This window comes from Rhipicephalus sanguineus, chromosome 1, assembly GCF_013339695.2.
Source record: "Rhipicephalus sanguineus isolate Rsan-2018 chromosome 1, BIME_Rsan_1.4, whole genome shotgun sequence".
Classification (NCBI taxonomy): domain Eukaryota; kingdom Metazoa; phylum Arthropoda; class Arachnida; order Ixodida; family Ixodidae; genus Rhipicephalus; species Rhipicephalus sanguineus.
The window spans coordinates 212,699,239-212,727,026 of record NC_051176.1 but is presented as its reverse complement, the minus strand read 5'-3'; the positions used below and the strand labels follow the sequence as shown (position 1 = coordinate 212,727,026).

The following is a 27,788-nucleotide window of genomic DNA, read 5'->3' as shown; positions in this document are numbered from 1 at the left end:
TAAAATATTTTGAACATTAACTGTAGTGACATTGAGGACGATGAAGTTGCGGGTGTTGATTTGGTCAGTTTCATTTGCACTGAACATGCAGATGGATGAAGATGTGCAATTAAAAAGAATGCATGTATATTTAATGCTGTGCAAAATTGTAAAGGGATGTGTCAGTGAAACAAACCTTTTTGTCCTTCACTTGACCCTTTAACACCACGACTTTCAACTTTGAGCTCAGCGAGCAGCGCAAAAGCTTTTGAATTGTGGATACCTCTCCAAAGCCTCATGCTATTTGTGATGCATGCTTGGCTTCAAAGTTATTTTTGAAGCGACAAATGCTATGGTATTCATCCAAAACACCTGTGTAGGAGGATGACTTCACAACTAGGGAAATAGAAGATCACGACTAGAAGCTTTTGTTCCCGTTTCACGCAGAGCTGGTTCAGTGCTCATTCAGTTAGAGGGCTGCAGAAGCCAGTGGAGGATGTGCCACTGTGTCTGAAAAAATACCACAACTGCTTTTAGTTTCCAGGCATGTGACACACTCCTGAATTTTGTGACCATGTGATGCTTTCTTTACAATTGTGCATGTACCGGCAAAAAATAAGCATGGCAGTTTTCTGTTCGCCGTTGCTCTTTATAGTTTTACTAAGTCTTGTTTAAGTGGCTTCTTGTGAAATATTTTGAAGTGAAGCTTCTATGAGTTACAGATGTCGGTGGTGGTGGCGGCCTAATTCACGAAAAACCTGGTGCTGGCGAGTGTACAGAAATGTGGGCGTACATAGATAGGCCCACGAAGGTGTGCTGGTCACATGCATATTTCATATTTATGTGTGCCGTTTTCCGGTAACTGATGCTCTCTTGATTGTGGGCTTGTCGGCGATCAGCCGTTTCTGATATGGCAATCTGATCTTTTATCACGGTCACTTGTTGTTTCACATTGCCACATTTTATTGTTACCTTTCATTTTTGCATTTCGTTGTTTCACGTTTCACAGCCTCGTTGCCTGTAGCAACACAAGTGTTGTGCTGCTAAGTATGTGGGTGAAGGTCCAATTAGGAAAAAGTTAGGAGGGAGCATTGTGCAATGCGATAGAAAGAAAGAGAAATGGTAGGTCAGACACGCACATGCCAACCTACGCCCCATTTTTCCCAGCAGGGGAAGGACTCGTAATTTTTTCTACTACAGATGCTAAGTAGCACCTCAAAGAGCTCAATGGCTGCATCTTTTATTCACGTTGGATTCAATGCTTCTTAAGCACATCCTGAGTGCTGGGCCTTTGATTATTCACAAGTTCACCTGGACTTGTGGATAATCTTAAGGCCCAGCACTGCGAGTGAGTTTTGTCAGTTGTCTTTAAACATGATGCACTTGCTGCTACACTGCAGAGCTGCTCAGCTCTACTTACCATTATCTGGCTGGCCATTTGCAGGTGCCATCTAGCCGGGGTGGAGCAGTTGTCCCTGATGATGGACGAGCACGCAGCGAGGTTTTCAAGGAGCTGCTTTCTGATGTGGGCAGCATGCAAGGTCGTCAAGAGCAGATGGACCAGCTGCTTGCAGACATGAAAAAAGAAAATGGGGCATTATGGCGGGAAGTGGCTCGTTTACGCCAGGAGCACCTGAAGCAACAGCAAATAGTTGAAAAGCTTATCCAGTTCCTAATCACCATGGTGCAAGCCAACCGTAACATCACTGTAAAGCGCAAGATCCCACTCATGCTTCATGACAGTCCCAGCACACGTGCAAAGATGCCCCGACTGGCCAAGAATGCCTTTATTGCCGACTACCATGTTAGTTCAGTACGTTCAAAGTTTCTTATCATGGTCAAAGGCCTTTGCATGGAGAAGGTTATGTTAACTTCTCCTTTTGCACAACTTTAAAAAATATTGTTTGCCTGCTTTTTGGTGTGTTATTCTAACTTTTCTTTTGTCCAAGTTACATGACTGTTCAGTGCTACTCTATTTGCAGTTAAGGTGTCCTTTCCCTTAGTTACTTGGTTCTTCAGCATTTGTAACTGGTGCACTTCTTGCACTTTGCAGCCTGCTGGTTCACAAGTCTCTGAAGGTCCCGTAATTCACGATGTGACTGATCTAATGGAAGACCTTAGTGAAACAAGTGCCATTGTTGGTGATCTGGTGACTCCTGCCCAGTCCCCCAAGACAATAGAGGAGTCAGCTCCTGTGACACCAGTTCGGCTGATTCCATCAGCAGCCTTCAATTACTTGGATTCTAGTCCTATAGTGGCTAGTCCTTTGAGTGCCACCGAAGCAATAGAACCCCTGTGCCTCCTTGACCCCCTTCAGGATGAGGAGGGGTGAGTGACCTCATCACAAAGTCTATGTTGTATCTTTTCACCAACTCGCCAAACTTTTCATCCTGCTGTAATGCTCAATAGCCTGACGAAAGAGAAAGAGTTCACAATTGGAAATCAACCATGCGAGTCTGTACAAGAATATGTGTACCTAGGGCAATTACTAACAGAGGAACATAATCACGAGAAGGACGCCCCGCCACGGTGGTCTAGTGGTTATGGCGCTCTACTGCTGACCCGAAGGTCGCGGGATCGAATCCCGGCCGTGGCGGCTGCATTTTCGATGGAGGCGAAAATGTTTGAGGCCCGTGTACTTAGATTTAGGTGCACGTTAAAGAACCCCAGGTGGTCGAAATTTCCGGAGCCCTCCACTACGGCGTCTCTCATAATCATATCGTGGTTTTGGGACGTTAAACCCCAGATATTATTATATTAATCACGAGAGGGAATTAAATTCACCGAAGAATAAGGAAGGGCAGGATCACATATGGCAGGCACTCACAACTAATGACTGGCAGTCTGCCAGTGTCCATAATGCTAAAAGTATACAAACTGCAAATTGCCAGTCGTAACATACAGGACTGAAACATGGAGGATAACAAGGAAACTAGAGAAAATGTTAAGGGCCATGCAGTGTGCATGGGAACGGAAAATGGTAGGCATGACATTAAGAGATCGGAAGACTGCCAAATGGATCAGGGAACAGATAGGAGTGGTGGATATTCTTGTTGACATCAAGAGACAGAAATGGACCTTGGCTGGCCATGTAATTCATAGGACAGGCAACTGGTGGTCAGTTAGAGCAACAAAATGGTTACTATGGGATGGGTAACGCAGTAGAGGAAGGCAGCAAGTTGGATGGAGTGACAAAATAAGGAGGTCCATGGGAATAAAATGGAATCAGCTTGCACATGGTAGGGTGAACTGGAGATCATTGGGAGAGGCTGAAAATGATGAATGTCTTGACAGTGACAAAATGCTGCTTTGTAAAACAAGTTATTTACGTGATGGTCAGAGACAACAGGAAGAAAGGGAGGGCTGTTTATCTGGGAATTTTTTTTCTTAGTTCAGCGTGACTAAAGACCCAGTTAAGTAATGTAAATGCGAAGCTTCTCATGCCACAAGTAGCCGCAACAGCTTGCTGGGGTTCAACAATGTACTTAGTTATGTACTCTGTCACTGTACTCTGACAATGTACTCTGTCAAGACACTATAGTAGTGCACATGGTTAAACAGACTTCACAGTGCAGGAAAGGTGTACCTTTGATGGGACCAGAAAGCTTAGCTACTTCTTGCAGAGCATATTGCCTTTCTAAAATGCCTGTAAATTTTATAACTTAGCAATGATCAATACCCTCACATTGTCACAGCTGTGGTCATCAGTGGGTTACTCTAGGGAAAATTGAACACTGAATAGAGATCAGTCGAGGTCAAACTTCAGCCAGGCTTGGGCAAAACATACGCTGTCCTCTGTCACAGGCCTCATACACCCCCCCTCCATATTGAAAATCTGGCTGCATTTTGTTATTGACGTGTAGTATACTGCTGTAATTAACCATACATGAATAAGCTTCCAAATTTCGATCAAAACAATGATAGATTTCTTTTCTGGGCTTCCCTGTATGCACAGCTAGTTCTGCGCTTACATGAAGCCGCGTGGTGAAATGGGTAATGCTGTGCCTCTGTCTACCCTATCTATAGCCATCCAAACTCTGTCCCTTGCTTTTTCTTTTCTTTTTTGCATGCGTAGACACTCCAGTACTTCCTATCCTCTGGGAGTCTCCTTGGTCCTTTCAGTCATCTGTGGTGACCTGACAAGCAGAAACTTTGGGGTTTGGGGTGCTAATATAGGTGCTGTCGCTCCTGCACTTAGAAAGGGCACTGTTGGATTTTAAAGCTATTTTTATGTTTTGAATTAATTACTAATGCCCTTGGTTATTGGCAAGCAAAATACACGTGCAATTAATGTGATGCAAGTGTTCTAAAACTGTCTCTCACATTTCCCTGCATCTGTTTTCTTAAAGCTAATTAAAGATATAGTTAAGTGTTAATTTATCCAGGCGCATCTATTCTTGCCATCAATTACTTCTTGTTCTGGCTCAGCTGTTAGTAATTATGGAATTGTTTGAATGTGAGTTATGGTGAACAAGATTTATAATGAGCACTAATTAAACCATGGCTGGTCTTCACTGGATCAGAAATTAAAATAGCATGAGAATAGTCCCAGTTATGATGATGGTACAGTTAAAATAATCTCATTTTCAATTTACTATTGCCATTGTAAATATTTCACTATGCAAATATATTTGCTTGTTTCAGTTCGTATGTGCTACCGTGTGGCATTGAAGAAGTGGTCATAGATTCATCTGATGACAGGCCAAGAGAACCAACTGCACCCTCTTCCAAAAGTCTAGTAGTGCCCAATGAGAAGGCTCTTCAAGTTGTAACATCTCCTTCTACTGCAGACAAGCAGGTCATGTCTGCAAATTCAGTAAGTTATGTGGTAAAGTTTTGATGGCTTTGTCTAAGTGTGTCGTGCTAGATGTGTTTGAAGTTGCAACAGTGAAGAAAGTAGGGGTGTGTGAATATTCGAAAATTTCGAATGACTAATCGAATAGCATTCTATTCGATTCGGTACTCGAATCGAATAGTACATACTTGAAATACCGAATATTTTTCGAATGGTTTTCGAATAATTAGCGCCGACGGGAGAACCCCAAAGCAATGAAACTTTGGAATAGTTAAAGGCCATTTTTCTTCTTTTAATCACTAAATTACCAGTATGCATGCAGCCCAAGCTTTTACGAAACTACCGACGCTATATTGATTACCGGATGAAGGCGTTTTTTTCATGAAAGCTCCATACTCGCTCAGTTTTTACTATGCTGCAGCTGCATCGTATTAATCAGTTCCTGACTTCATCTTGTAATAACTGAAGGTGCACCTGCATTCAGCTTCATGAATAGCAATAGATGCAAGGGTTGTGTTTGCGTAAATTGTTCTTGCAGATACAGCTTTCAACACCGATGTCTACATGCCTTCAGTGCCGAGGACCATGTTGCGATGGCAGGTTTATGTGTTTGATTACCGCCTTAGCTGTATGCATAGTCTTCGGTTCAAAATTGTTTAGATTTTATGTCTCAGTTTTATTTAAAAGCAGGCGACAAAGTATCTGCAGTCACTGTTGTATGTCAACCTACAGGTAATATATCGACGGCCCTGGTCGTTGCTGTATACGAGCTTACCTCAGATTTCATAGCTGTGGTATTTTGAGTCAGTTAAAAGTAAGCGCAACGCTCTTTGGTGAAAGTTCGTGAATATTTGCTTCAAACAAAGAAAAAAAAAAAAAAAAACGCTGCGGAGTTCTAGGACCGTTTTGAGAATGGTTGTCTTACTATTCGAAAACTATTCAAAAAGTATTCGATTAGTATTCGTATTCGATTCGGTGTTGTCACTATTCGATTCGTATTCGATTCGGTTCCAAAATTCACTATTCGCACACCCCTAGAAGAAAGTCTCGCCTGGTTTAACATTTTATGTGACAAGTATTTTTTTCGTAAAATCACCAGTATTTCACAAATCTAGTTTACTGATTCATTGTGAACATCTTTCATTTTTGCAGTATGAGCCGCGCATTTCTTAACTTTGTTATCATTTATTGTTAATCTTTCTATGTTTTTGACTTTCAGATAGGCATGGCGACAGAAACACTCATAAGGAAACTTGGCATTTCTTTAAACAGAAATTAATCATTCTTTTGTAGTCCTTCATGCATCACGTCTTTCATGGTGTTGTGAGAAATGGAAATTGCAAAGGCAAAGGCAGCAGAACATTTTTATTCAGCTCCATCCACACAAGAGAGGCTGCCAGAGGCTTCACCTTTATTATCAATACAAGGTTGAAGCTCTGAAAGTTACTCACTAGAGCTATACAAGCCTAATTGCTTAGTTGAGGTAACGAAACACTCAAAAATGCCAAGATTTTGGCTGATGCCGCCACAGCAACGACCTAACTCCTTGCTGCTTTTTTTTTTTTAAACTTGGAGGAACCAAACTTCCACTGTTTTCACAAACAATGCCCCACAAAAGAATAATTTATGTCGTGAAGCTAGTGCCATCCAGCAATGCAGCACTTACACCACAATGATAAAACTGTTGCTGTTTGTCAGTTGAGAAAACATACTTTCTGGACAAGGAGACTTGTCCTTGGCATGGAAAGGTTTAAATATCTGTATGACCACTTGAACTCTTTAAGGATGAGACATACCTGGAGTAAATGAGTTTATTTTTATTGAGATTTGCATAATAAATAAAGAACAAGAAAATTAATCAAAAGAAAAAAGCATGTTGATAAAAATATTGTGAAAAAATATCAGCAGTGGTTACAGGTTTATCTCCACTGCAGCACCAGGCAAAACAATGGAAAAGAGCTTTTCCTCGTGTCACCTATGGCATTGCGTAGTACTCGTAAATACAGTTCTCGTCAGAAGTGCAACAGGAGTGCGCATTGTATCTTTCCCTACATTTCCTGCGTGATACCATAGCATTCACGGATTTCACATTGGTTTTTCTCCTCTGACTACGTTCAAACGCAAGTTGTTGGCCAAACTTTGCGTTCTCACTTCCTATTCTAACCTAACAAATGATGCTCGTGACCTATCGTTCAGTGTTGGCCAAAAAGTTTAGCTAGAATCTACATATGCAAATTTACTAGAAACTAGAGAAGAAGAATTTTTGTTTTTCTTGTATATGGCCTCTAGGCAACCTTGTCTATTAACATTTTCGTGACCGCGAAAAAATTGGTTGTTTTTGAGTAGTCCAGGAAATATTTTTTTCCTGCCACAAAAATTGTTTGATGCTAAAGTGTAGGGTATCAAATGACAGAAGAAGAATTGTGCTTTCCAACAGTATTAATTTTAAAACAAGATATTTATCTTTAACCTTATCAAAAATGATCAAAACAAAGAAAAATGTAGCAAGAAAAAAAATTCATAAAAACATCAATGCTACTTTGCATAGGTTAAACATAAAAAAGATTTGAAACGTATGTTTGGATAAAGAGCCTTAATAGAATAATACTGCAAATATAAGCTCTGTAAGTACAAGAGTTACTTACATACATACAAAAATGTAAGCACTAGTGCCTATCATGCCACCGCGCGAAGTAGTTTCTTGACGCTGTGACATGTCTCGTTGACAAGTTGGCTGCACATGTCTCGCATGAAAATTTTTTTTCTGCTCAACTTTCCTCATAGCAGTTCTGGTAATTTGCAGTTTTTGGTGGTTGGTGTAGGGGACCCTGAGGCACCTTACCGTGTATACGTTGATATGAACAGTGTACGCTGTTTCCAAATCTTCCAAAACCCATAATTCGCATCCTCATTTGACCACTTTGTCCCTCATATACTGCCAAACACCAGACTGACCTTTTGATTTCACCATTTTCTCATTCACGGAAAGGTTTCCACGCGGTTGAAAAAATAGCGCGTATGAATCGTTCATGTGTTGCAGTAGAGAAGACAGGTGGTGAAACTTCACGGTCGCCTTCTCTAGGTTAGAGACACTCAAGAAGGCAAGCATTGCCTTGAACCTTTTCCGTGGCATCACTGATGATGGAAGAAGGCCTGGAAATATGTGTCGACTCCAATAGCAATGCAGGCGCGAGACTTGGACGATTCCCGTGTACACCAGAAGTCTGATGAACTTGCGCTTCTCCTCCTCACTGACCTCCCTCCAGGATCCGTCCCTCTAAATGTGTGTTGGTTTTTCAAAAATATACATCCCCGCATACTTATTTGTGTGGTTGCATGGCTCTCGGACAACTTTTGAGGTGAAAAACGACATGAAGAAGTCACCACGCGGCACTCAAGTGTGCTAGATCAAGGTCCACTCTTCACCATCATCGTGGAGAAACTTTTTCTGCAGCCGGCGCCGAATGCTCCCACTCGAACGAAGTTGTCATCTTGCAGATAAGAGCTGTGACCTTTGGTATGCACCGGCTACATCCACATCATTGGCAGCAGCAATGAAATGTCCCGAGTGGAGAGCGAAACTTACCGGCAGATACCTGCTGATGTTGCGGGACGGTTTGAAGCGCTATGGTCATCCGTACTGAAGTCTGAAGATGCCACTACCATGATCCAGAGATTCCCACTCATATTCGTCGGAATCCATTGAAATTCGCCGTTTTCGTGGAGCACCCGTGAGCGATGTCAACGCCATTACCGAAACCACGAGTACTCACCTCACCGACTTCAAAGGAGCTTTAAAAATTCCCTCACGGCAGAAAAAAAAAAAATTAAAAGCGAAACTGATGAAGTACTTTGTCTTTTACCCTTTGGAGGGAGTGAGCTGTCCAGAAGTGCTCAGAGAGCACCAGAATTTGAACTTGAAGTTGTGCTTAGTGTACTAACGATGGGAATAGGCACGATCATGAAAGTGGTAAAAGTTTAGTATGCTTGGTACATATGGACCTTTACAAGGTAGCATAACCAAATGGGTGTTTCAGTTAATGTGTGTCAGAAATTAAATAATCCACATGTGCATTCCAAAAATGCAGCGAGCCTAATGTTTGCTGTTCCATTGAACAACTTGAAAGTATTGTCACTATGAGCTTAGGTAGTAAATTAACAATAAGTAACCAAATTTTTAATTATTATAACAAATGCAAGATCTTCATTGAAGGTTTAGGGCCTATTGACATATATTTAGGTGAGTAGTTAGTTCTTTCTGTGATGATAGACGCTGGGGCTGTAATTGTTGGCAACTCCAAGGAAAGGCTACGTGATTTGAAAAAGTACCACGCGACTCGGCACTTGCACACGGCGACATCAGTACCCTCAAAAATGCTACCAATGAGTGATCGATGCTGAATGCAGATCAAAGGCATGAATGGGCTTCACGCAAAAAATGACAGGCAACAGCCTCTCTTGCAATTTTATATGCAACAACATTTGTCACCAGCATCTCACGCTTTGCATTGTCGGTCAACAGCAAAAATGTTGACAGAGCCTCAAGAATTTCTAGATGTTACTACATGTCGTACGGCTGGCTCCATGTGCTTTTTTGCTTTGACAGGCACGTTAGTGGGGGCACTGTATTTGATCCATTCTCTATAGCTTAATGCTTGCTTATGTCTTCAGTCTGCATGCACCATTGACCATTCATTTGCAACATGTTTGAGACCACGAATGTTGCTGCACTCGAGTACCTAGTCAAGTGATACTTTTTCAAATATTTTGTACTTTTTCTCCAACTCCGAAAAATTATAACCACAACAGCTACCATAATGAAAGGAAATTATTGGGAAATTCTCCATTGAATACATCAATTTGTATTAATACTTAAAAATTTTCTGAAGTATATATTGTTAACTACCTAAGGTTATAGTACAAAAATATTGTTGCTTGGTAGAATGTTGAACCATACAAAGTTAATTGCATTCTCATGCAGCTGAATTATTTAAAGCTTGGCCTGAGTTAGCTGAAATACCCTGTACGTACCTCACAATAGAGTTTCTGAGTCTGCCCAACTGGCCGTCGTTGCGACGTTAGGGTTGCGTCGGACCCGCACTCCGTTTGGTAGTGTGACTGAGTCTCCTGGTTGAGGAACTATTGCTTGAAAGTTGAGAAAACGAAAACAAACAAGTTTGCTGGCACTTTTTGCACACTTATTTACATAGTGAATAGGTAAGAGTTCAGCGACAAGCGAACTGGATAAGCCATTAATCCAGGGCCTAAAGCATCTTGTCCCACTTAGCACCGTCGTTATAATCCTTCAGGCTGGCTCCTCCTTCTTGGTTGTAGCCAATTGCACACACGACGCCACCCACCATGGCACCAGCCAATAACACACTGTCGCCGATGGGTCGTTGCACTTGTTGATGCAGCAAAGTTCCTGCGGTCAATGACACTCATGTGGAGTCAGCCGGGAGAACAAGATGTCAGGCGAGCTGCTCCACCTCTTCCCAGAAGGGCAGGAAAGGGTTTACACGAACTTATAATTGCTGTGGCCAAAACAGACGAGTTTGGTCGGCACCGTAGCATCCCAACCATGCCAAAGTGACCCATTGTGAAGACGGCGCTAGCTTTGACGTCTCTCTGCTGCCCATCGGCAGCAGAGAGATGTCAAAGAGAGACCTCTTTCATTTCCCACCGCGGAGAACCCGTTTCTAGGAAGGGTCAAGGTGTTCCGAGTAGTGGGCACGCATCTCCAGTCCACTCTCATAGGCAATGCGTCGCCAGACACGGTCAGTCATAACAACGTTGAAACCTCGATATTTTGTGCAAACTACATTTTTGGGCAGAACAGAGGTAGGTAAGATGACCAGGTACTAAACGTGTCTGTAGCACTGAAAGCAAGATATATAATGAAAGCTTACAGGACAGACACTTGACTCGGGATTGATATTTCAGGAAAAGATACCATATGTGTTTCATTCGTATGAGCGGATGACATGTCAGATAGAGGGCACTGTGAAGGACCAGGCATAAATGAGAACATTAAGTAATGGTACTGCTATTATAAATATGATTTTAGCTAAATGTATTCACTTCTGTTCAGGCAAAACTAAGGTTCTACTGAAGTATGTTCTCTATATGTGTTGCTATATAAGTGTGGCACATCTGTGTGAAGCGCATCATCTTTCTCGATCAGTGCAATGAAATGTGGCTAACGAGGTTTCTGTTGCTGTTATGAAATATTGTTATTACTCTGTCTTAATATATTTATTCTGTAATCTGGTCAAGCTGTACGAGAATGCATCCTACTCTGACGCCTCAGTGTTGTCTCTAATGTTGTATGTTATAGTATGGAGGTGATACACACATGTTGTTTTGCGTAACTTGAACCAAACTATAAAAACAGTGTGGCTTTACAAATGAGGTTGTAGTAACAGCAGCCATTTGCCGGCTCCCTTTGTGGTGCTCACCTATATGCGAGCTACAGAACAGATGTTCTTGCCGATTTCTTGCTAACTGAGCTACGACTATGGCATGCGGCTCCTCTGGCTGACTGCCATTGCCAGTGCTACTTTTTACTCAAAAAGGCATACATCCTGAAACAACCAGCCATCTACAGTACCAACAGTATATAATTTGCAGTAATTAGTTAAACAATTTGTCTTAGTTGTAAACTCGACTTGCTGCGCAACCAGCAGGAAAGAAGGAGGGAGATAGGAAAGAGCGCAGACTACCAACTGTTTATTCCCTCTCCCTCCAGGAAAGAAGGAGGGAGAGGGAATAAACAGTTGGTAGTCTGCGCTCTTTCCTGTCTCCCTCCTTCTTTCCTGCTGGTTCCGCAGCAAGTTGAGTTTACAAGTATGAACCAACTAGTCTGCAAAGAAGTATTGCTGCAACAAATTTGTCTTAGTGTGATTAGTTTCTAACTTGTTATATTTAATTATATGTAATTTTAAATAATTATTTGGGACACAATGCATAGTACAGTAGACTATCAGTAAACAGAAATCTCTTACCGTATTTACTCGAATATAGGCCGGCCCCCGAAATTTGCAAAGCCAGAAAAAAAAAAAAAAAAAAACCTAATGATTGTACTCTAATCTAAGCCTACCCCCCCCCCCCCCCCCCACACTTTCGCACATCGTTTTTTCGAAAAAAACATCAGCTTAGGTTCTAATAGATATGGTAAATGGAACTGCTGCTTAAATAGAACAACTGCCTCCGATATGATTGGTTTCGTACATGAATTCTGCACCCCTTTTCATCTCTCAGTAAACGGAACTCCTGTTAAATGGAACACATTTTTCTAGTCCCTTCAGGTTCCGTTTAACGAGAGTCCACTGTACTGGAGTCGCAAAGTGTACTCAGAAAGACCTACCAAAACTAGTTTCCGTAATGTTATTCTTTACGGTTCTTCATTCCAGACTCTCAGAAAGCCCATGAATATGAAAGCAGCTTGATTGCTGTGCTCTCAGGGAAAATGAAGCTTGCATACTCATCAAAAGACGAGTGTGTATCTGTGCTAATTGTGGGCTATCCCTTAGTATTTAGGATCAAGGCAGATATTGATTTTTATAATAAAGGTGCTGATGGGTATGCTGGACATGGTGGCTGATTGCTTTATTTTGCTGTGGCCATGTGGGCATTCCTCTCTGGAAACCTGATGGAAATTTCAGTCATTGGTTAGACAAGAGCTCAGTGACATCATTTTTTCTCTCTTTTTTTTCAGAATCTGGAAAATAGGGTATATAAAATCGTATAAGGCACTAAACTTCATTTGATGTTTCTGAGCGCACTATACATCTTCTAAGGTAGGATTATGTTAAATTCATTGGACTGACAACCACACAGAATGTGTTATGAGTTCTTGGTGAAAATGAAAGGGCCATGATTTATAGTGGTAGAACAAGGCATACTGTTGATAATATAAGTAGAAATTTTAATTTCAAACTAACACAAGTCGCGATAAATGGTATGTCATGCCAGCTTGTAGTGAAACTTTGGTGCTAGAGACTAATACACTCGGCGTACGGTATATAAGTAGCTATCATTAAGTGTGCCATATTCATTGTTTTAAGATTACAGTCTTCATATTACTATATAGGTACAGGGGTGGTCAGAAGTTCCCTGGCCATGCTGCCGTAGGATTACATGGGATAGCAGCCTGGGAACTTTTGAACACCCCTGTACCTGCATTTGACTCTGTACTTATTATGGTACAAGTATTAGCTAAAAAAGTTAATGCTAACTAGCGGCACTGCCTTACAGCAATGAGTGGAACGGCAATCTGCCGAGTGCTTATTTGTATGTCAACACGCATGAGTGCTTTTTGTATGTGCCGGAGTTTGCAAGAAAGCGCACCAAGTTCTGGGGTCTCCCTGTGAGATACAGAATGTCACGTACAAAATCAAAAGTACTTGTGTGGCTATACGGCAACACACTAAAGTGCGTGTCATGTGGAAAAGTTCTGTTTCACTTTCAAAAGCTTAGCTTGGCATGGTTGAATAGGTTTCCTTTATTGGTACACAGTAAAAGTAATTGGACAAGAAACCACAAGATGCAGCTATTTTAGATATAGTACAAAACTTCAAAAAATGTGAACATCGTGGATATTAGCTTAATAAATGGCTATACGGCTTTTAGGTGCAGTCAAACCCGGCTATATTGAACTCGGGTAAATAGAATTATCCTTTACATTGATGTATTTTCGAACATGGCAATGCTTTAATGCCAATTCATAAGAAAGCTACAGCTACATTGAACAGAAATAGCCGAAATACTTTATTATACATCAAACATCTGGCAGAGCAAAATGCCCCGAAAGTTGGCTTTCCCTCACAAAAAGTTGGGTTTTTCTTGTGGAAGGAGGCTTTTCCGCATGCATTTGGGAGCTCGAGCTCTGCCAAGGCGAACTAGAGGCTTGAGGCATGTGACGAGTACGTACAGCTGCATCGATACTTTATTATCTCGCCTATAACTCGCCCCTGCAAATAACCCGCACCCCCAACTGCAAACTATGGAAACAAAAACTAAAAAAAGGGTCCCTGCATATTGCCATGAAACCCTATTCTTGCATTATCATGAAGCAGTTCCGCGAAGCCAGCTTGCACACCGAAGTTCGCACCAAAATGGCCGTGACACACAATTTTCGATCATAATCTGTGTTATGTAGATTAATCCTTATGCATTCACAAACAAGCTGATGAAATTTTAGCGCATTTGGTCGAGCACTTAATTTATAATTGAATATTTTTATAAACCTGCGAGTGGCCTGAGAGTTGGGCAACACTGGCGCACTCGTGAGCTATGACATAACAAGCTGCTTGCTGTGCGAGCGTCTGCATTCCATCGAATGATATAGTTCCATGGTCAGCTGCGTGTGCAATTGAGCTATTACGCCTTTCTTCAACTTGTCATCGAAATTGAACGATTTGCAGTGGCTGAAACTTTGGTAGATGACGAAGGCTCCGCTCCATACAGCACGTGACGTCACACACACCATGGCGAAATGGCGGCTGCCAGCGGTAGGCGGGATTTAAAGCGGGCAACTTCTAGGGCTTATATTGCATTAAAATTTTCGTTTACAGTCCATTTTTCATATGCAGTTAAATCTCTATTTAACGAAGTGATGACCGCGCTCTATTTATTTTGTTAAATCGGGAAGTTCACAAAATCGAAAAAGGAATTTTTTGATCCTTCAAATATAAAATTGTAACGTAGAAGCACCCAAAAGCTGGTGCAGCTTTTTATTTGCCGCTAACACACGCCTGCAAGTCTGAAAAGTCCGCTAGGGCAGCCCGGGTGATACAGGCGAGGCACTGCTAGATGGTTACGTAAAGCTGTGGCAAGCTGCCAATGTGCAAATACTGGGAGAATGAATGCACTGATTGGGTGAGTAGGCAGAGGAAGAAAGTTGCGAGGAGATGATCAGTGTGATCTGTTGTATAAACCATTAAATAACGAAAGTAACCACTATGTTCCTGTGGGAGCATTTACAGGGACAACGAACCACCACTGCCCCATGCACAACTTGGTACACAAAAGAGCTACTGACTGTTAAGTCCATTGTTCCTTGCATTGGCGCAACGTGCAGCCTCGTCAAAGGTTTTGACTAGGTGACTAGATGTTTTCAAGTGCGCCACCCAAAGAAAACCAGTCTGTGTTAATATTAGAAAAAAATGACGACATTTTTTGCTCATTTATTTCCGGGAAAGCTTCTTTTAATTGGGTTTAGTGCCATGATAGCTTTGTTCATTCGAATTGATGACAGCATTGAACCCTATGGGTACCTGCTAGGGGACGAAAATTTAATCATTAGGTCAGGAAATTTGTAAAATCAATTTCGTTGGATTGAGTTTTAACTGTATGTATAGCCACAATGGACCTTTTACCTCTATTGGTCACTGTAAAGGGCAAATTGCTGGGTGACCGTGTCTTGGCCCCTTTAGAAGGTTTGTTGGATTACATGATATCTCGAAGTAATTCCCATTTTTTTTAGTTCGATATGTGAGGGCTTGACTGTAGCTAAGGCCACACTTGCCATCTGCTTTTCACCAATGCCAGCATATCACACTCACCTGTAACCGTTTTCAGCTTCTTTGCAGCATACAACTTCATGAATATGATTGGAACTACAGATAAGAAAAGTCATGATAAAAAATGTTCCACAGAAATTTCCGTGTTACTGCTGCAGGATTGAACACTGACTGGTAAGTTCTCTGTTGCGCTTAAGAAGACAAGTATCATGAAAATACGTTGTAGGTCCCCTTAACTAATTAGCTGACTAATCACACTCCAAAGAATAGTCTGATTGATTCAAGATGATTGCAAATAATATACTGTTGGTCTCATTAGTCTAAGTTTTTCCACACTATTTTTTATGTTTGGTTCAAGTTACTTGAAACACTCAGTATATGTGTGTGTTACTTTTTCACAAAGCCAAAACCAAGCATTTCATGTGACATGCCTTTTCATATCAAATGGCATGCATCTGGGCATTCATTTCATCATTGTGCCAGCATTTGAAAATTGAAAAGCCGTATGTATGCATTGCGAAGGTCACCCCCGTTTGCCAGTCATTATTATAGTTATTTTGCCTAGAATGTTGGACATACTGCATATGCATGTGAAACAGTGATATAGTACTTCCAGCAAGGTGCAACCAATAAACAGTGTTTATTGCTGTTTAACTCTACATTTACAAAGTACTTGGCCAGGAAAAGAAAGCGACTGAAAAGAGGGCAAGGGAAGGAAAGCAAGAAAGAAGTACATGTACAGATAAATGCATAATAAAACTTTCCTTAAATCTGATACCGCAGCATATCGGTTAAGCAGAAATTTTTTCCCGCCACAATGTCAACATGTATTTTTAGTCCTTATCTCGAAAAGCTTTTTCATCGTGCACATGGTAACTCAAAATACTGATCCAAAAAACGTGCGCAAAAATTCACTCGCTAAAGGGTTCTCTTTTGTGTGGCTGTGACATCGTCAAGAAAGTGAGAACAGAATTCCGCATTACCTTTTGTATTGGCAGGTGTGGGTTTCCTTGGCAATGGGGTAAGCATCACAGTCTAATGAAAAGAGAACAGACGTGATGCTACGAAGCTAGACGTAATCGGGCCATGCTACCACCTTATCTTTACATCGTGCTTTCTGTATCTCATCGCTCGTGCGCTTTCTCTGGTGCTTGCAGCCACTTTGTTGTGGCCTAGCAAGCGATGAATGCCCTGCACACAAATGAGGGGAGCATGTGAGCCAACAGTGTTTTGGCAACATTGTCTTGATAAGGAGGCTCGCTTTTAGCTTACAGCGTAGAAAGAGATTGCAGAAAGAGCGCTTGCTTCAGGCTTGTGACGTAAAAAGAGAGATCGCAGCTTGCTAAGGACACATGCTTCATGCTTCTGCTATGGTGAAGCAAACAGCGCCTCATTTGTAGTGTCTGTTAAAAGGCATGACGTGTTCTCATACACAATTTGTTTTCGGTATTTAAGTAACAAATTTATTATGCTGCATTATGCTGCATATATTAGTAGCATCAGTTTTTATTGCTTGTAACCAGTTAAGAACTCTTTGAATGATGGGCTTAAAATTGCATTAGGATCAGCTCACTTAGTGCCAGACACTGTCTTGGCACAATGCCAACAAAAGCTATTGTCCATAAATGGCAATGTGCACATCGGCTTTATTGGCACAAAAAAAGTTTGGCAACGCTTCGGCAGCCAGAGATTGTCAGAAAAGTTGTAGTAAAATATGCAAAAACTGCACTGTTTAGAGCATGTTCAGAAAGCCAGCCTCATCAAAAGAATTCACAACTTGTGTAATAGGCACAAGCATAAGTCGGCCCCCGCAGGGGCGTCTGCGCAAGCAGGCGTTTGGTGTGTAGCGACACCGCGGACCCGAGCTAACGAGGGGTTTCGACCCCTCCCACGCCTCACCGTGCGTGGCTTTGCCGTGTCCGGGGAAAAGGGGATCCTGGGGGTTGAGCCGACGCCGGGTGTTTGGACCGTTAAGGCCGCCCGGCAGACGCAACACACCCCTTTGGCCCCGGCTTCACGTAGACGGCACCCCTGGGCTGACCCACCCAGGGGAAATCGGCAGTCGCCTTTTCCTGTCTCTCTCTCCCCATCTTCATCTATCTCTCTCACTTTTAACCTTTCCTGTCCTCTCCTCTCTTCAATTAACTTCCGTTTCTCCTGGCGGCAAGGGTTAACCTTGTGCAAATAGCCAACCTTGGTCTAGATGCATTAGGTTATAGCAATGATGTACGGCTGACGCGTGCAAGTAATCCTAAACTCGTACCGTCCCCTTGTTGGGCTCCGTGGTGGGTGGCCGCCATCGTTGCCGAAAGAAATATACATGTCATGCATAAAGCGTTTCCCTTGCTAGCTGATCGCACTGCCACAAAGCGGGTGCACACCGAAGCCTCCGTCAACGTCTTTTTCAAGCAGAATGAGTCTTTCCCCCGCTATCATGTTATACATAGCAACAGACCTGAGAAGCCAGTAAGAGCGATCTCGCCATTCCTCGTGGCGAATTCACTGACACAAACAATAGGACCGGGATATAAGGTGAGCAAAATGGCAAGCGGCGACCTCCTTCTGGAGCTGTGTGACAAGGCACAATATGAGAAACTTGCTAACATTAGAGCTTTTGCTGACACATCAATAACAGTAACGCCCCACCGATCTTTGAACACTGTCCGAGGCGTAGTCTCTGAAACTGACTTGCTGGAACTTTCAGAAGCAGAGCTTTTGGATGGCTGGAAGGACCAGAATGTCATCACTGTAGAAAGAATAAAGATCAGACGAGAGAACACCAAAATACCAACAAAGCATCTAATCATCACTTTTGCCTCAAGCACCCTGCCAGAAACCCTCGAAACGGGCTACACAAAAACCCGAGTAAGACACTATATTCCAAACCCGCGCTGATGCTTCAAATGTCAGAAGTATGGCCACGGCTCTCAAAGCTGTTGAGGCCACCTTACCTGTGCAAAGTGTGGAGAGAAAGACCACTCTTCGGAAAACTGTTCTGGCAAAACCCACTGCATAAACTGTGATGGCGATCATCCTGCATATTCTCGATCCTGTGAAACCTGGAAGAAAGAAAAAGAAATAATCACCCTGAAAAATAAGAGAAAACATATCGTATAAAGATGCCAGAAGAAGGTGCTCCATTTTTCATAAAGGAAGCTTTGCTGATGCGGCGCGTAAGGGGGCAGCGTCGAACCAGCCTGCGCCACTCCCACGACCCGCCTGTAGCGAGCCGCTGGCTGTGGCGCCCGCCCCCGTGGTGGCAGTAGCTAAGGCTGCTCCACCGACTCAGTCACAGAGTCCCGTGACTCCAGGGTCGTCGGGCCTGAAGACCACGCCTCGCGAGGCTAGGTCTGAAGCACGGACTGTCAGCCTGCGTGCGCGGGCGTCCAGCGCCTCGCGGGAGGCAATGGACACAACACCGGCACCTCTGGTGCCTAAAGACCGGCGCAGCTCTATCGAGCACGCCCCGAAAGGGAAGCAGAAAATCCATTGTCCAGAAAAGGACTCTTGATAAGCCCAATGTTCTCCAGTAGACGCAGAACACCCTCCTTTATTCTGTCATCATGGTTACACAGATAATGCAATGGAACGTGAGAGGACTTATTCACAACCTAGATGACATAACTGAACTACTCTGCAACCATAAGCCTAAGGTGTTCTGTGTCCAGGAGACACATCTAAATCCGAAACAATTTAACTTTCTACAACAATTCGCTATTTTCCGCAAAGACCGTGACAGTGCTAATGCCTCGTCCGGTGGGGTGGCGATTATTGTAGACAGGTCTGTTGCCTGCCAACAAATCACACTTCAAACCGAGCTTGAAGCAGTCTCAATACGAGGGATTCTCTTCAATCGATTAATTACTATCTGTTCAATATATCTCCCACCAAACTGTCAAGTGAGCAAGACAGAATTTTACAGTTTAATTAACCAGCTTCCGGAACCGTACATTCTAGCCGGTGACTTTAACGCCCACAACAGCCTGTGGGGAGGCTCCCGCTGTGATGGAAGAGGCAGATTGATAGAAAACTTCCTAGTTAGTTCCGGTGCCTGTCTCTTTAATAAAAAGGAACCGACCTACTACAGTACGCAGCATCACTCTTACTCCTCAATAGACTTGACAATTGGTTCTGCAACACTTTTTCCACATCTAGAATGGGATATGATCAGAAATCCGTATTGAAGTGACCACTTCCCTGCAGTGTTAAAATTAAGGGAGGAACAAAGCTCTCTGCCACAGTTTCCTCGATGGAAGCTAGCGTCGGCTGACTGGAAGGGTTTTAAGGAATCATCTCGCTTGTCTCAAGATTTCTTGAAGAATTTAAACATAGATGATGCAGTCACCTATTTTACTGCTTTTATCATTGACTCTGCACAAATGTTCATCCCCGAAACAAATGGTTATTCATCCAAAAGACGTGTTCCCTGGTGGAATGAAGACTGCAGAAAGGCGCGAAAGAAGCAAAATAAGGCTTGGAGCATACTACGCCATTATCCGAATGCTGAAAATCTCGTTGAATTTAAACAGGCTAAATCACAAGGAAGACTTACTCGACGGCAAGCCAGGAGACAAAGCTGGGAGAAATTTATCTCTGGCATAAATTCGTATACGCAGGAAAGAAAGGTATGGAATGGGCTGAGAAGGCTGAAGGGAAAGGAAACTTATCCGTTGCCCTTGGTAGATGAGCAAGGAAACAGTTTGGAAGAGCAGGCAGATGCCCTTGGTGCTCATTTTGAGAGCATTTCTAGTTCCATGCACTACACCGAATCATTCCGCAAATACAAAGAAATCGAAGAATGCAAGGCACTCAACCGCAACTGCCAGCAAAATGAGCCATATAACCGTCCTTTCAACATGGCCGAGCTGAGAGCTGCGTTAAATACATGCAAAAACTCAGCACCGGGAGCTGACAAAGTCGTATACGACATGATTAAAAACCTCCATGCAGACACTCAGATGACATTGCTTGCGCTACTTAACAATATTTGGGCCACCGGATATCTTCCTGCCGCATGGAAAAAGGCTATCATTGTCCCCATCTTAAAACAGGGCAAAGACCCATCTGTATTAACAAGCTACCGCCCGATAGCGCTCACCAGTTGCTTATGCAAGCTATTTGAAAAAATGATAAATCGCCGTCTGTTGCATTATCTTGAATCGAACAATCTGCTTGATCCACACCAATGTGGCTTCAGAGAGAGTCGTTCAACAACCGACCACCTTGTTCGCATTGAGGCTAACATATGCGATGCATTTGTTCATAAGCAGTACTTCTTGGCAGTGTTTCTTGACCTCGAAAAGGCATATGACACCACGTGGCGCTTCGGAATTCTACAGGACCTGTCAGCAATTGGTATCTGTGGAAATATGTTAAACGTTATCGAAAGCTACTTAAGCAAGTTCCGAGTAAGAATCGGCAACGTGTTATCTAAGCCATATGTGCAGGAGACTGGGGTACCACAAGGTGGAGTACTAAGTTGTATGCTCTTTGTTGTAAAAATGAACTCCCTGCGCAATTTTATCCCACATAATATGTTTTATTCCATATATGTGGATGATGTGCAAATAGCGTTTAAGTCATGTAATATCGCTATCTGTGAACGACATATCCAACGGGGCCTCAATAAAGTGTCAAAATGGGCTAATCAAAACGGGTTTAAGCTTAACCCCCAGAAAAGCTCTTGCGTCCTTTTTACAAGGAAGAGGGGTCTAGTTCCAGAGCCTCACATTGAGCTTTACGGGCAGTTACTACCTGTGAGCACAGAACACAAATTTTTAGGTCTAATACTAGACTCAAAACTCACCTTCCTTCCCCACATTAAGTACCTTAAAGCTAAATGTCTAAAAACTATGAATATAATCAAAATACTTTCACACACGACATGGGGCAGTGACAGAAAATGTCTACTGAATCTACACAAAAGCCTTGTAAGATCACGTTTGGACTACGGTAGCATTGTGTATGCCTCTGTGGCACCAAGCGCCCTGAAGGTATTGGATCCGGTCCATCATCTGGGCATCCGCCTTGCCACCGGTGCTTTTAGGACTAGTCCTGTCCAAAGTCTCTATGTTGAATCCAACGAATGGTCACTCAATTTCCAGAGGCAATACCTTAGCGTTGCATACTTTTGGAAGGTGAATGCAAATATATATCATCCTTATCGCTCTGTCATTAATGACACTGCATGCGTGGCCCTTTTTCATAACCACACTACAGCTAGAGAGCCCTTCTCATTGCGCGTGAGGAGGTTCTGTGAAGACATGAATGTCCCACTTTTTACGCATGAGCTAATGGCACCAGCGAACCTTCTACCGCCCTGGTCATGGCAAGAGATAGACCGCGATATGACATTTGTCGAAGTTTCGAAACGTGCCCCAGAGGCGCATATCCACATGCATTTCCTTGAACTTAAAGAGAAATGTGCTTGCCCAGCATTTTACACTGACGCGTCCAAGTCGCATGCCGGTGTAGCATATGCAGCGATTGGCCCGTCATATTCACAATCGGGAGTTATGCACCCAGAAACGAGCATCTTTACAGCAGAGGCCTTCGCTCTGTTAACTGCCGCAAAGCACATAAAAAGCCTTGAGTTAAAAAAGGCAGTAATATTTACTGACTCTCTAAGCGTAGTTAAAGCCTTAGTAAAAGTCCAAAAGCACAAAAATGCAGTAGTTCACAATCTGTACTCTGTTTTATGCGGCATGTACGTGTTAAACCAGCGCGTGCCTCTGTGTTGGGTGCCGGGCCACAGGGGGATTGAAGGAAACGTCCTTGCCGACGAACTTGCTACATCAACAGGGATGAAAGGTGGCAACACTTCCTTAGCGGTGCCTGTTACAGATTTGAAACCACTCCTTCGCAGTAAACTTAGAAGCTGTTGGCAGAACGTGTGGGACAGAGAAATATCAAACTTCACTTAATTAAACCCTATTTAGGTAACTGGCCATCAACGACGAAGTCCCGTAGACGTGAGGTCTTGATCTGCCGCTTAAGAATAGGTCATACCGATACTACCCATAACTACTTGCTGACTGGTGAGGACCCTCCCACCTGCAATAAATGTGGTCAAAGGCTTACAGTTCTTCACGCTCTCCTAGAGTGTCGGCAAGTTGAACCTGAAAGAAAAAAGTATTTTCAGCAGGCTTACTGAGAAAACATTCCCTTGCACCCAGCAATGTTCCTCGGAAGAGATCCAATATTTGACACAGACACAGTCCTGAATTTTGTTGACAGAACTACCACACTGCATATTATTAGTCCTAAAAATACGTAGCACGGCCTACCTTGAGAGGCCGCTGCTGCGATGATTGTACGCCTTATAGCACGTACTCGTCGCCCTTGTCTCCAAGGACCCTGACGAGGTATGAAGTGCTACCTTCATGCGAATCTCATTTGATAAGTACATTTATGCATACCATATTAGTATACTTATTGTATGTCTCAGAAATCATAACATTCTTTTAACAGCTATTTATGTCTTACGCACTTTACAGCAAACGTTTTTAGGCCCATATACAGCCAACGTTACACACTGCCATTGTCATTGACCGCATCATCTCCTACACATCAAATACCTTTTGGCGCTCTTTGGCCATCATTGGCCCTTGCACCACAAAACAACACATATCATCATCATAAGTCGGCCATAAGTCAAGGCACGAGTCATTTCTCGAAACCAAGTTCTTGGAAGTATTTACATCTTCGTGTTTCAATACATAGGCATGTAATTAGAAGGCACATTACTGTTAATGGTTCTTTGTATTTATGACATTTTGGTTGTACTGTTTTTAAGAGTAGGTAGTTGTGCATGAGGTGTGTGTGCCCGAATCAGCCTGGCTAATATTGCTTCTATAAAACATTCTTGATAATAGCACGCTTTCCATCCTTTGAGGATAGATTGAACTAGATGCAATTTGTTGTTCTCGTTCACCTTCCATTTACATGCCATTTGAGGGTCAGTGCTTTGTGAATGGCTCGAAGTGTATTCCTCTCAGGTGCCCTCATTTTTGAGACAGTTTGATGTTTGGCATCAGGTGTACACTCGTCTGCCTTTTGATTTCCCAGGATCCTTGTGTTTCAAGGGTGGAACTTTCTGTTTCTGGTGTGAAAAATTTGTTTCAAAGATGGATGTTAGTCTTGTTTTCACTATACTTTCATAATACTTACCTAGACAGCTAGGCTGGTAAATTGATGATTTTACTAACTTTGTCAGTGCTTTACTAACTTTGTCAATGACTGTTAATATAGAGCATAATTTACACAGAGCATCAACAACATTAAATACAATAATAAGAAATTGCATAATACAAAACAATAATAATAATTAACTCTACTTTTTTATATTGCATTGTATTTGTTGATTTGTATTTTTTATATTTCAAAAACAAACAAGACAAGTTCGGGAGAAAACATAGGCTTGAAGTAATAAAAGATTGTTGAACAGGGAATGCTGCTGGAGGCAGCGATTTGCAGCTGCTGCCGTGATGAAGACAAGTCCACTTGTTGAAACGTTGACTCCAGCAACATTCCCTGTTCAACATTTTTTCATTATTTTAAAAACAAAAGCTCTCACATTCACTCTAACACTGCGGTGCCATATTTCTGGTGATTCATTTTTTTACATGACAAGGCAAAGTGTAGCAAATAATAAACGTTGGCTGGTATGGTATTAGTGTTGCACGGTATTGTTGCACGATATGGTATTAGTGTTGCACGAAATTGGCGGGAAAGCCAAAAATTTTTGCTATTGCGAGAATTTCGTTATCGCGAATAACGCAGCAAAAATGGCGAAACAGTCGCCAAAATGAAACTTTAATGCCAAAACTCATTTAGCTCACCTTGTCAACCCTGCCATGTGGCAGTCGCATAGATCTTCCTTAACAATGCAGCATGTTTGCAGAAGCAGCGCCACACGAACTGGGCATGATACATGATGCCCAATTGCATAGTCACATGTAGCCTCAACCGCACTAGTGGCATGCCCCCTGCAACGCCGAACTTGCATCCGTCACTGCACAGTGTCGACCATGCGAGAGGTGTACGAAGTGCACGGCAAGCTTCGCTGGTGTGGCAGTTGTGACATGGCGACACACCACATAGCAAGCACAGAACTGTGAACGGAATGGAGTGGATGATGTGGTGCACTTATCTGGCCATGGCACCCATTCTTCCTCCGTCACTTTGCGGCTGCCGCAGAATGTCATTAAAATGGGTCCCGGACCTGTTCTTTGAACGGCAAGACAAACTTGACGTGCATGAGCAAGAGCAAAACTACTTTGTGCAAAGCAGCCGGAGAATGGCAAACAGCGAGCCACTGTGCCAGTAGCAGGAACGGCAATGCCGCTATGCATAAAAAAAAAGCAGTCTAAGCAAGCAACATGGTGGCAGTGACAACATACGGTGTGTGCGGTTACTTCCGGTACCGGTCTGATTTTGTAAACAAAGATAGCCATGCCCATGCAAGTGCAATGCGGTGGTACTTTACACAGTTTAAGTGTGAAGCAAAGACATTTGAGTGCGTTTCGGAGTATGCTGACCATGTGCGCGCAGATAACATGTGGGGAAGCGTCCCATCAATTTTTGTTATTGTGGGGTTGCAGTTTAGCAACATTTCGTTGTCAATATGTATGAGATGCATTGATCGTATGGGTATACGCTGGGGACAGGAAGATATTTTGTTGTCACGAGAATTTTGTTGCGCAATTTCGTTACTGTGGGTTTCATCTGTAATTGCCATCACAAAAAAATCCACGCATATCCACGAAGTGAATGATGATGAATGGACGAAGCACTGGGGATTGTTTGATAACCATGAATCTCCCGTGACATTGCCCACTCGCACATGTAAATGTGTGACAACACGTGTGTACAGTTATATACAATGTGTTTTATTGGTCATAACTCTTATGTCGTGTTCAGTTGTGGATTCAGTTTTGCCTTCATTATTACTGCTTTGTGGTTTGTGAAATGTAGAGCCAATGGTTCTTCAATCGGATCTAGCCTGAACTTGGCAAAGACGAGATCGCGTGGCGCCGCGCCCGAGAACGGTCTATTTTGGGACCATGTGCGCGCTATGCGCGCTCTGTAGATGGTTTTACGCATATTGTCACCTGTTAATCGATGCGCTTGTTTTCGAGCGGCTTTCGAGCGGCGCCGTGCCGAGCACGGTCTATTTTTAAACCATATGTGCGCTATACTCACTCTGTAGACGGTTTATGCACAGCTGTTTTGCACCTGTGCTTTGACTGTAGACTACGGCGGACGGACGGACATTGTGAGGTCTTAAGGTGCTTCGCCCCTAAAACACAGGCGACAGTCATCATTGAGACATTGAGGCAACAAAGTGCTGTGTCAACAGCTGGTGGAGAACAACTGTTGAACATGCCAGAAACTAATGTCATCTGGTTGAGGTGATTTTAGTATTAGGTTGTTTTGGTTTTCTGAACTACTTGTGTCCTAAGAGGTGTTGAGTGATCTTTTGGACATTGAAATGTGACACTTGGTTGAATATCCAGTCACTGTTGCAGCGCTGCCACAAGCCCCTGGATGTGTAATGTTTAACAATGACTGAAATGTCTGACTAGAGCCCCTACAGCACACATGTTGATCTTTCAGACTGCATGACAGCTTGAAAACTATGGTACCATTACTAGCACAAAGAGTTATGGTTTTTGTATTGCTACATCGCTAGTGGTTCCTCAAAACCAAAAGGACATTTCTAGCGTAGTCATTTTGGTAGTAGCCAGTCACACCAAGCCAGAGCTGGCAAGCCATTATGTTAGCATTTATGCCTCGTACATATCTTGCATGTCGAATGTTTCTTGCTTAACATAAAAAATATTTACACGGTGCCAGGTGACTTTCATGTCTTCTGTTAAAATTTTTGTTTCCCTGAATCATTAGCCAGCTCCACACTTGCCATCTGTGGTGATGCGAGTCATGTTGAAGTAAAATAAGTGCTGTGTTGTGAACCCATGACCATTCCACTAGAACAAAGGTCTCAAACTAACCTCAGCTTGTGGGCCGCAGTCAGGAAATTTAGACCCATAAGTGCCGGACAGTGAAGAAGGTCGGTAAGAAGGGGGGGGGGGGGGGGGGTTGAACCAAATGTCAGCTAATGTTGCCATTTGAAAAAGGCCTTTTTCATGCCTTATTTATGCATAATTATTAAAGGGCATTTGGCATTGGGATTTGAGCACATATCAATACTGATCTCCAGAATGACTGAAATCTGGACATTGATTCTGAAATAGAATTTTTGTTCCACGGTTATGTTTCATCACATGTTGACCGTAGGGGGTCCCTCACGAGGAAAATGCTTGAGACCAGACACGTCTGTTTAGTTTATTCGAACAAGGCATTATCAATCGCAATAGGCAAGAAAATAATGTGAGTACCATTTAGCAAAGTCGCAAAGCTTTATTCCTTGTGAAGCACAAAATAACTGCTAAAGTTCTAAACACGGTGGCTTAGTCAAGCTGAGGACAGCTTGATTTCTGCCATCCCCCATCTGTACTTTGTAAAGATGGCAAATAAACAATTTCATTTCATTTCATTAATGCCTGGCAACGTTTAGCTGCGATGAGAGAAGAAATGTCCGCATTAACTTCTTGTGCGGAGACTATCCTCATGGTCGATCGAAAGTGTTCATCAGTCATCCTCGAGATGAGAGCTGACTTGCTTACCTTTAGCAATTAGAACAGGTGTTCACACTAGTAGGTACTTCCGAACATGGCGATGATCCTAGTAGCCTGTAGACGTAGCACTGGGAAGCATGTATCGTCAAGGAACTCATAGAAGTCTGGCACACCCAGACAGTGATGTGCTGGTTGGGCTGCTAGCAAAAGGTTTGCAGGCTGCATGTAGCACGTAGGTCGTGTGTTTGAGACCCCTGTGCTGGAAGAAAACAGCGTGTTTGTTGAAATTATCCGGAGGTGCAAATTTGGCACAAGGATTTTTTTGGAAAAATCTAGTATAGGCAGCTCGTTCACAAGCTTTCCTGGCCACATAGAGAATAAAGACACTATTTTTTTTCCCCACTGATGAATCCTTTTTTATGGAATTCTGACGGATTGGTCTTTCAGAAAATATCCACCTATAGTCGTATACAACTTTGGAAGTCCGCGGCATTTTCTCCTCAAAGGCGGATGCACACAAGCCTGTACCAATGGGTGCGCACTCCAGACTGACGTCATTAATCAGACGGCCAGTGACCGCGTCTTCGAAGAACATTCCCAAGTGCACGAGCAGGACTATTTCTTTAGTCGCGGAGGCCTTTGGCTGCTGCACTTCGATCTTCTGGGCGGGGCCTCTCCACACCTCTTAAGCTGTATCCAACTATAGTCTGTGTAATTCATCGGTCAACTGTATTTACTGTATGATATTGTGCATGCTCAAAAACATGCTCGTTTTCTTGCGACGTTCAACTCCACCCTAACCTGGAATTATGTCTAATACAAAATGGCCTAAACGGATGTTTTTTTGCGTCA

The 27,788-nt window shown here is 42.9% G+C and overlaps 2 protein-coding genes across 8 annotated transcripts in view; one reads left to right on the top strand and one right to left on the bottom strand.

Moving 5' to 3' along the window:
- The window catches only part of LOC119406937 (heat shock factor protein), an 84,451-nt gene that overhangs the window by 25,810 nt on the left and 30,853 nt on the right, over nucleotides 1-27,788 (top strand). For all 7 annotated transcript variants that reach the window (XM_037673745.2, XM_049419209.1, XM_037673762.2 and 4 more), the window contains 3 exons: nucleotides 1,424-1,792; nucleotides 2,033-2,307; nucleotides 4,624-4,795. In XM_037673745.2, coding sequence (XP_037529673.1) covers nucleotides 1,424-1,792; nucleotides 2,033-2,307; nucleotides 4,624-4,795 — 816 coding nt within the window. The remainder of the gene's footprint in view (nucleotides 1-1,423; nucleotides 1,793-2,032; nucleotides 2,308-4,623; nucleotides 4,796-27,788) is intronic.
- LOC119407071 (uncharacterized protein C18orf19 homolog B) overlaps nucleotides 1-27,788 on the bottom strand; it is a 579,856-nt gene that overhangs the window by 527,734 nt on the left and 24,334 nt on the right. The gene's annotated exons all lie outside the window — the stretch shown is intronic.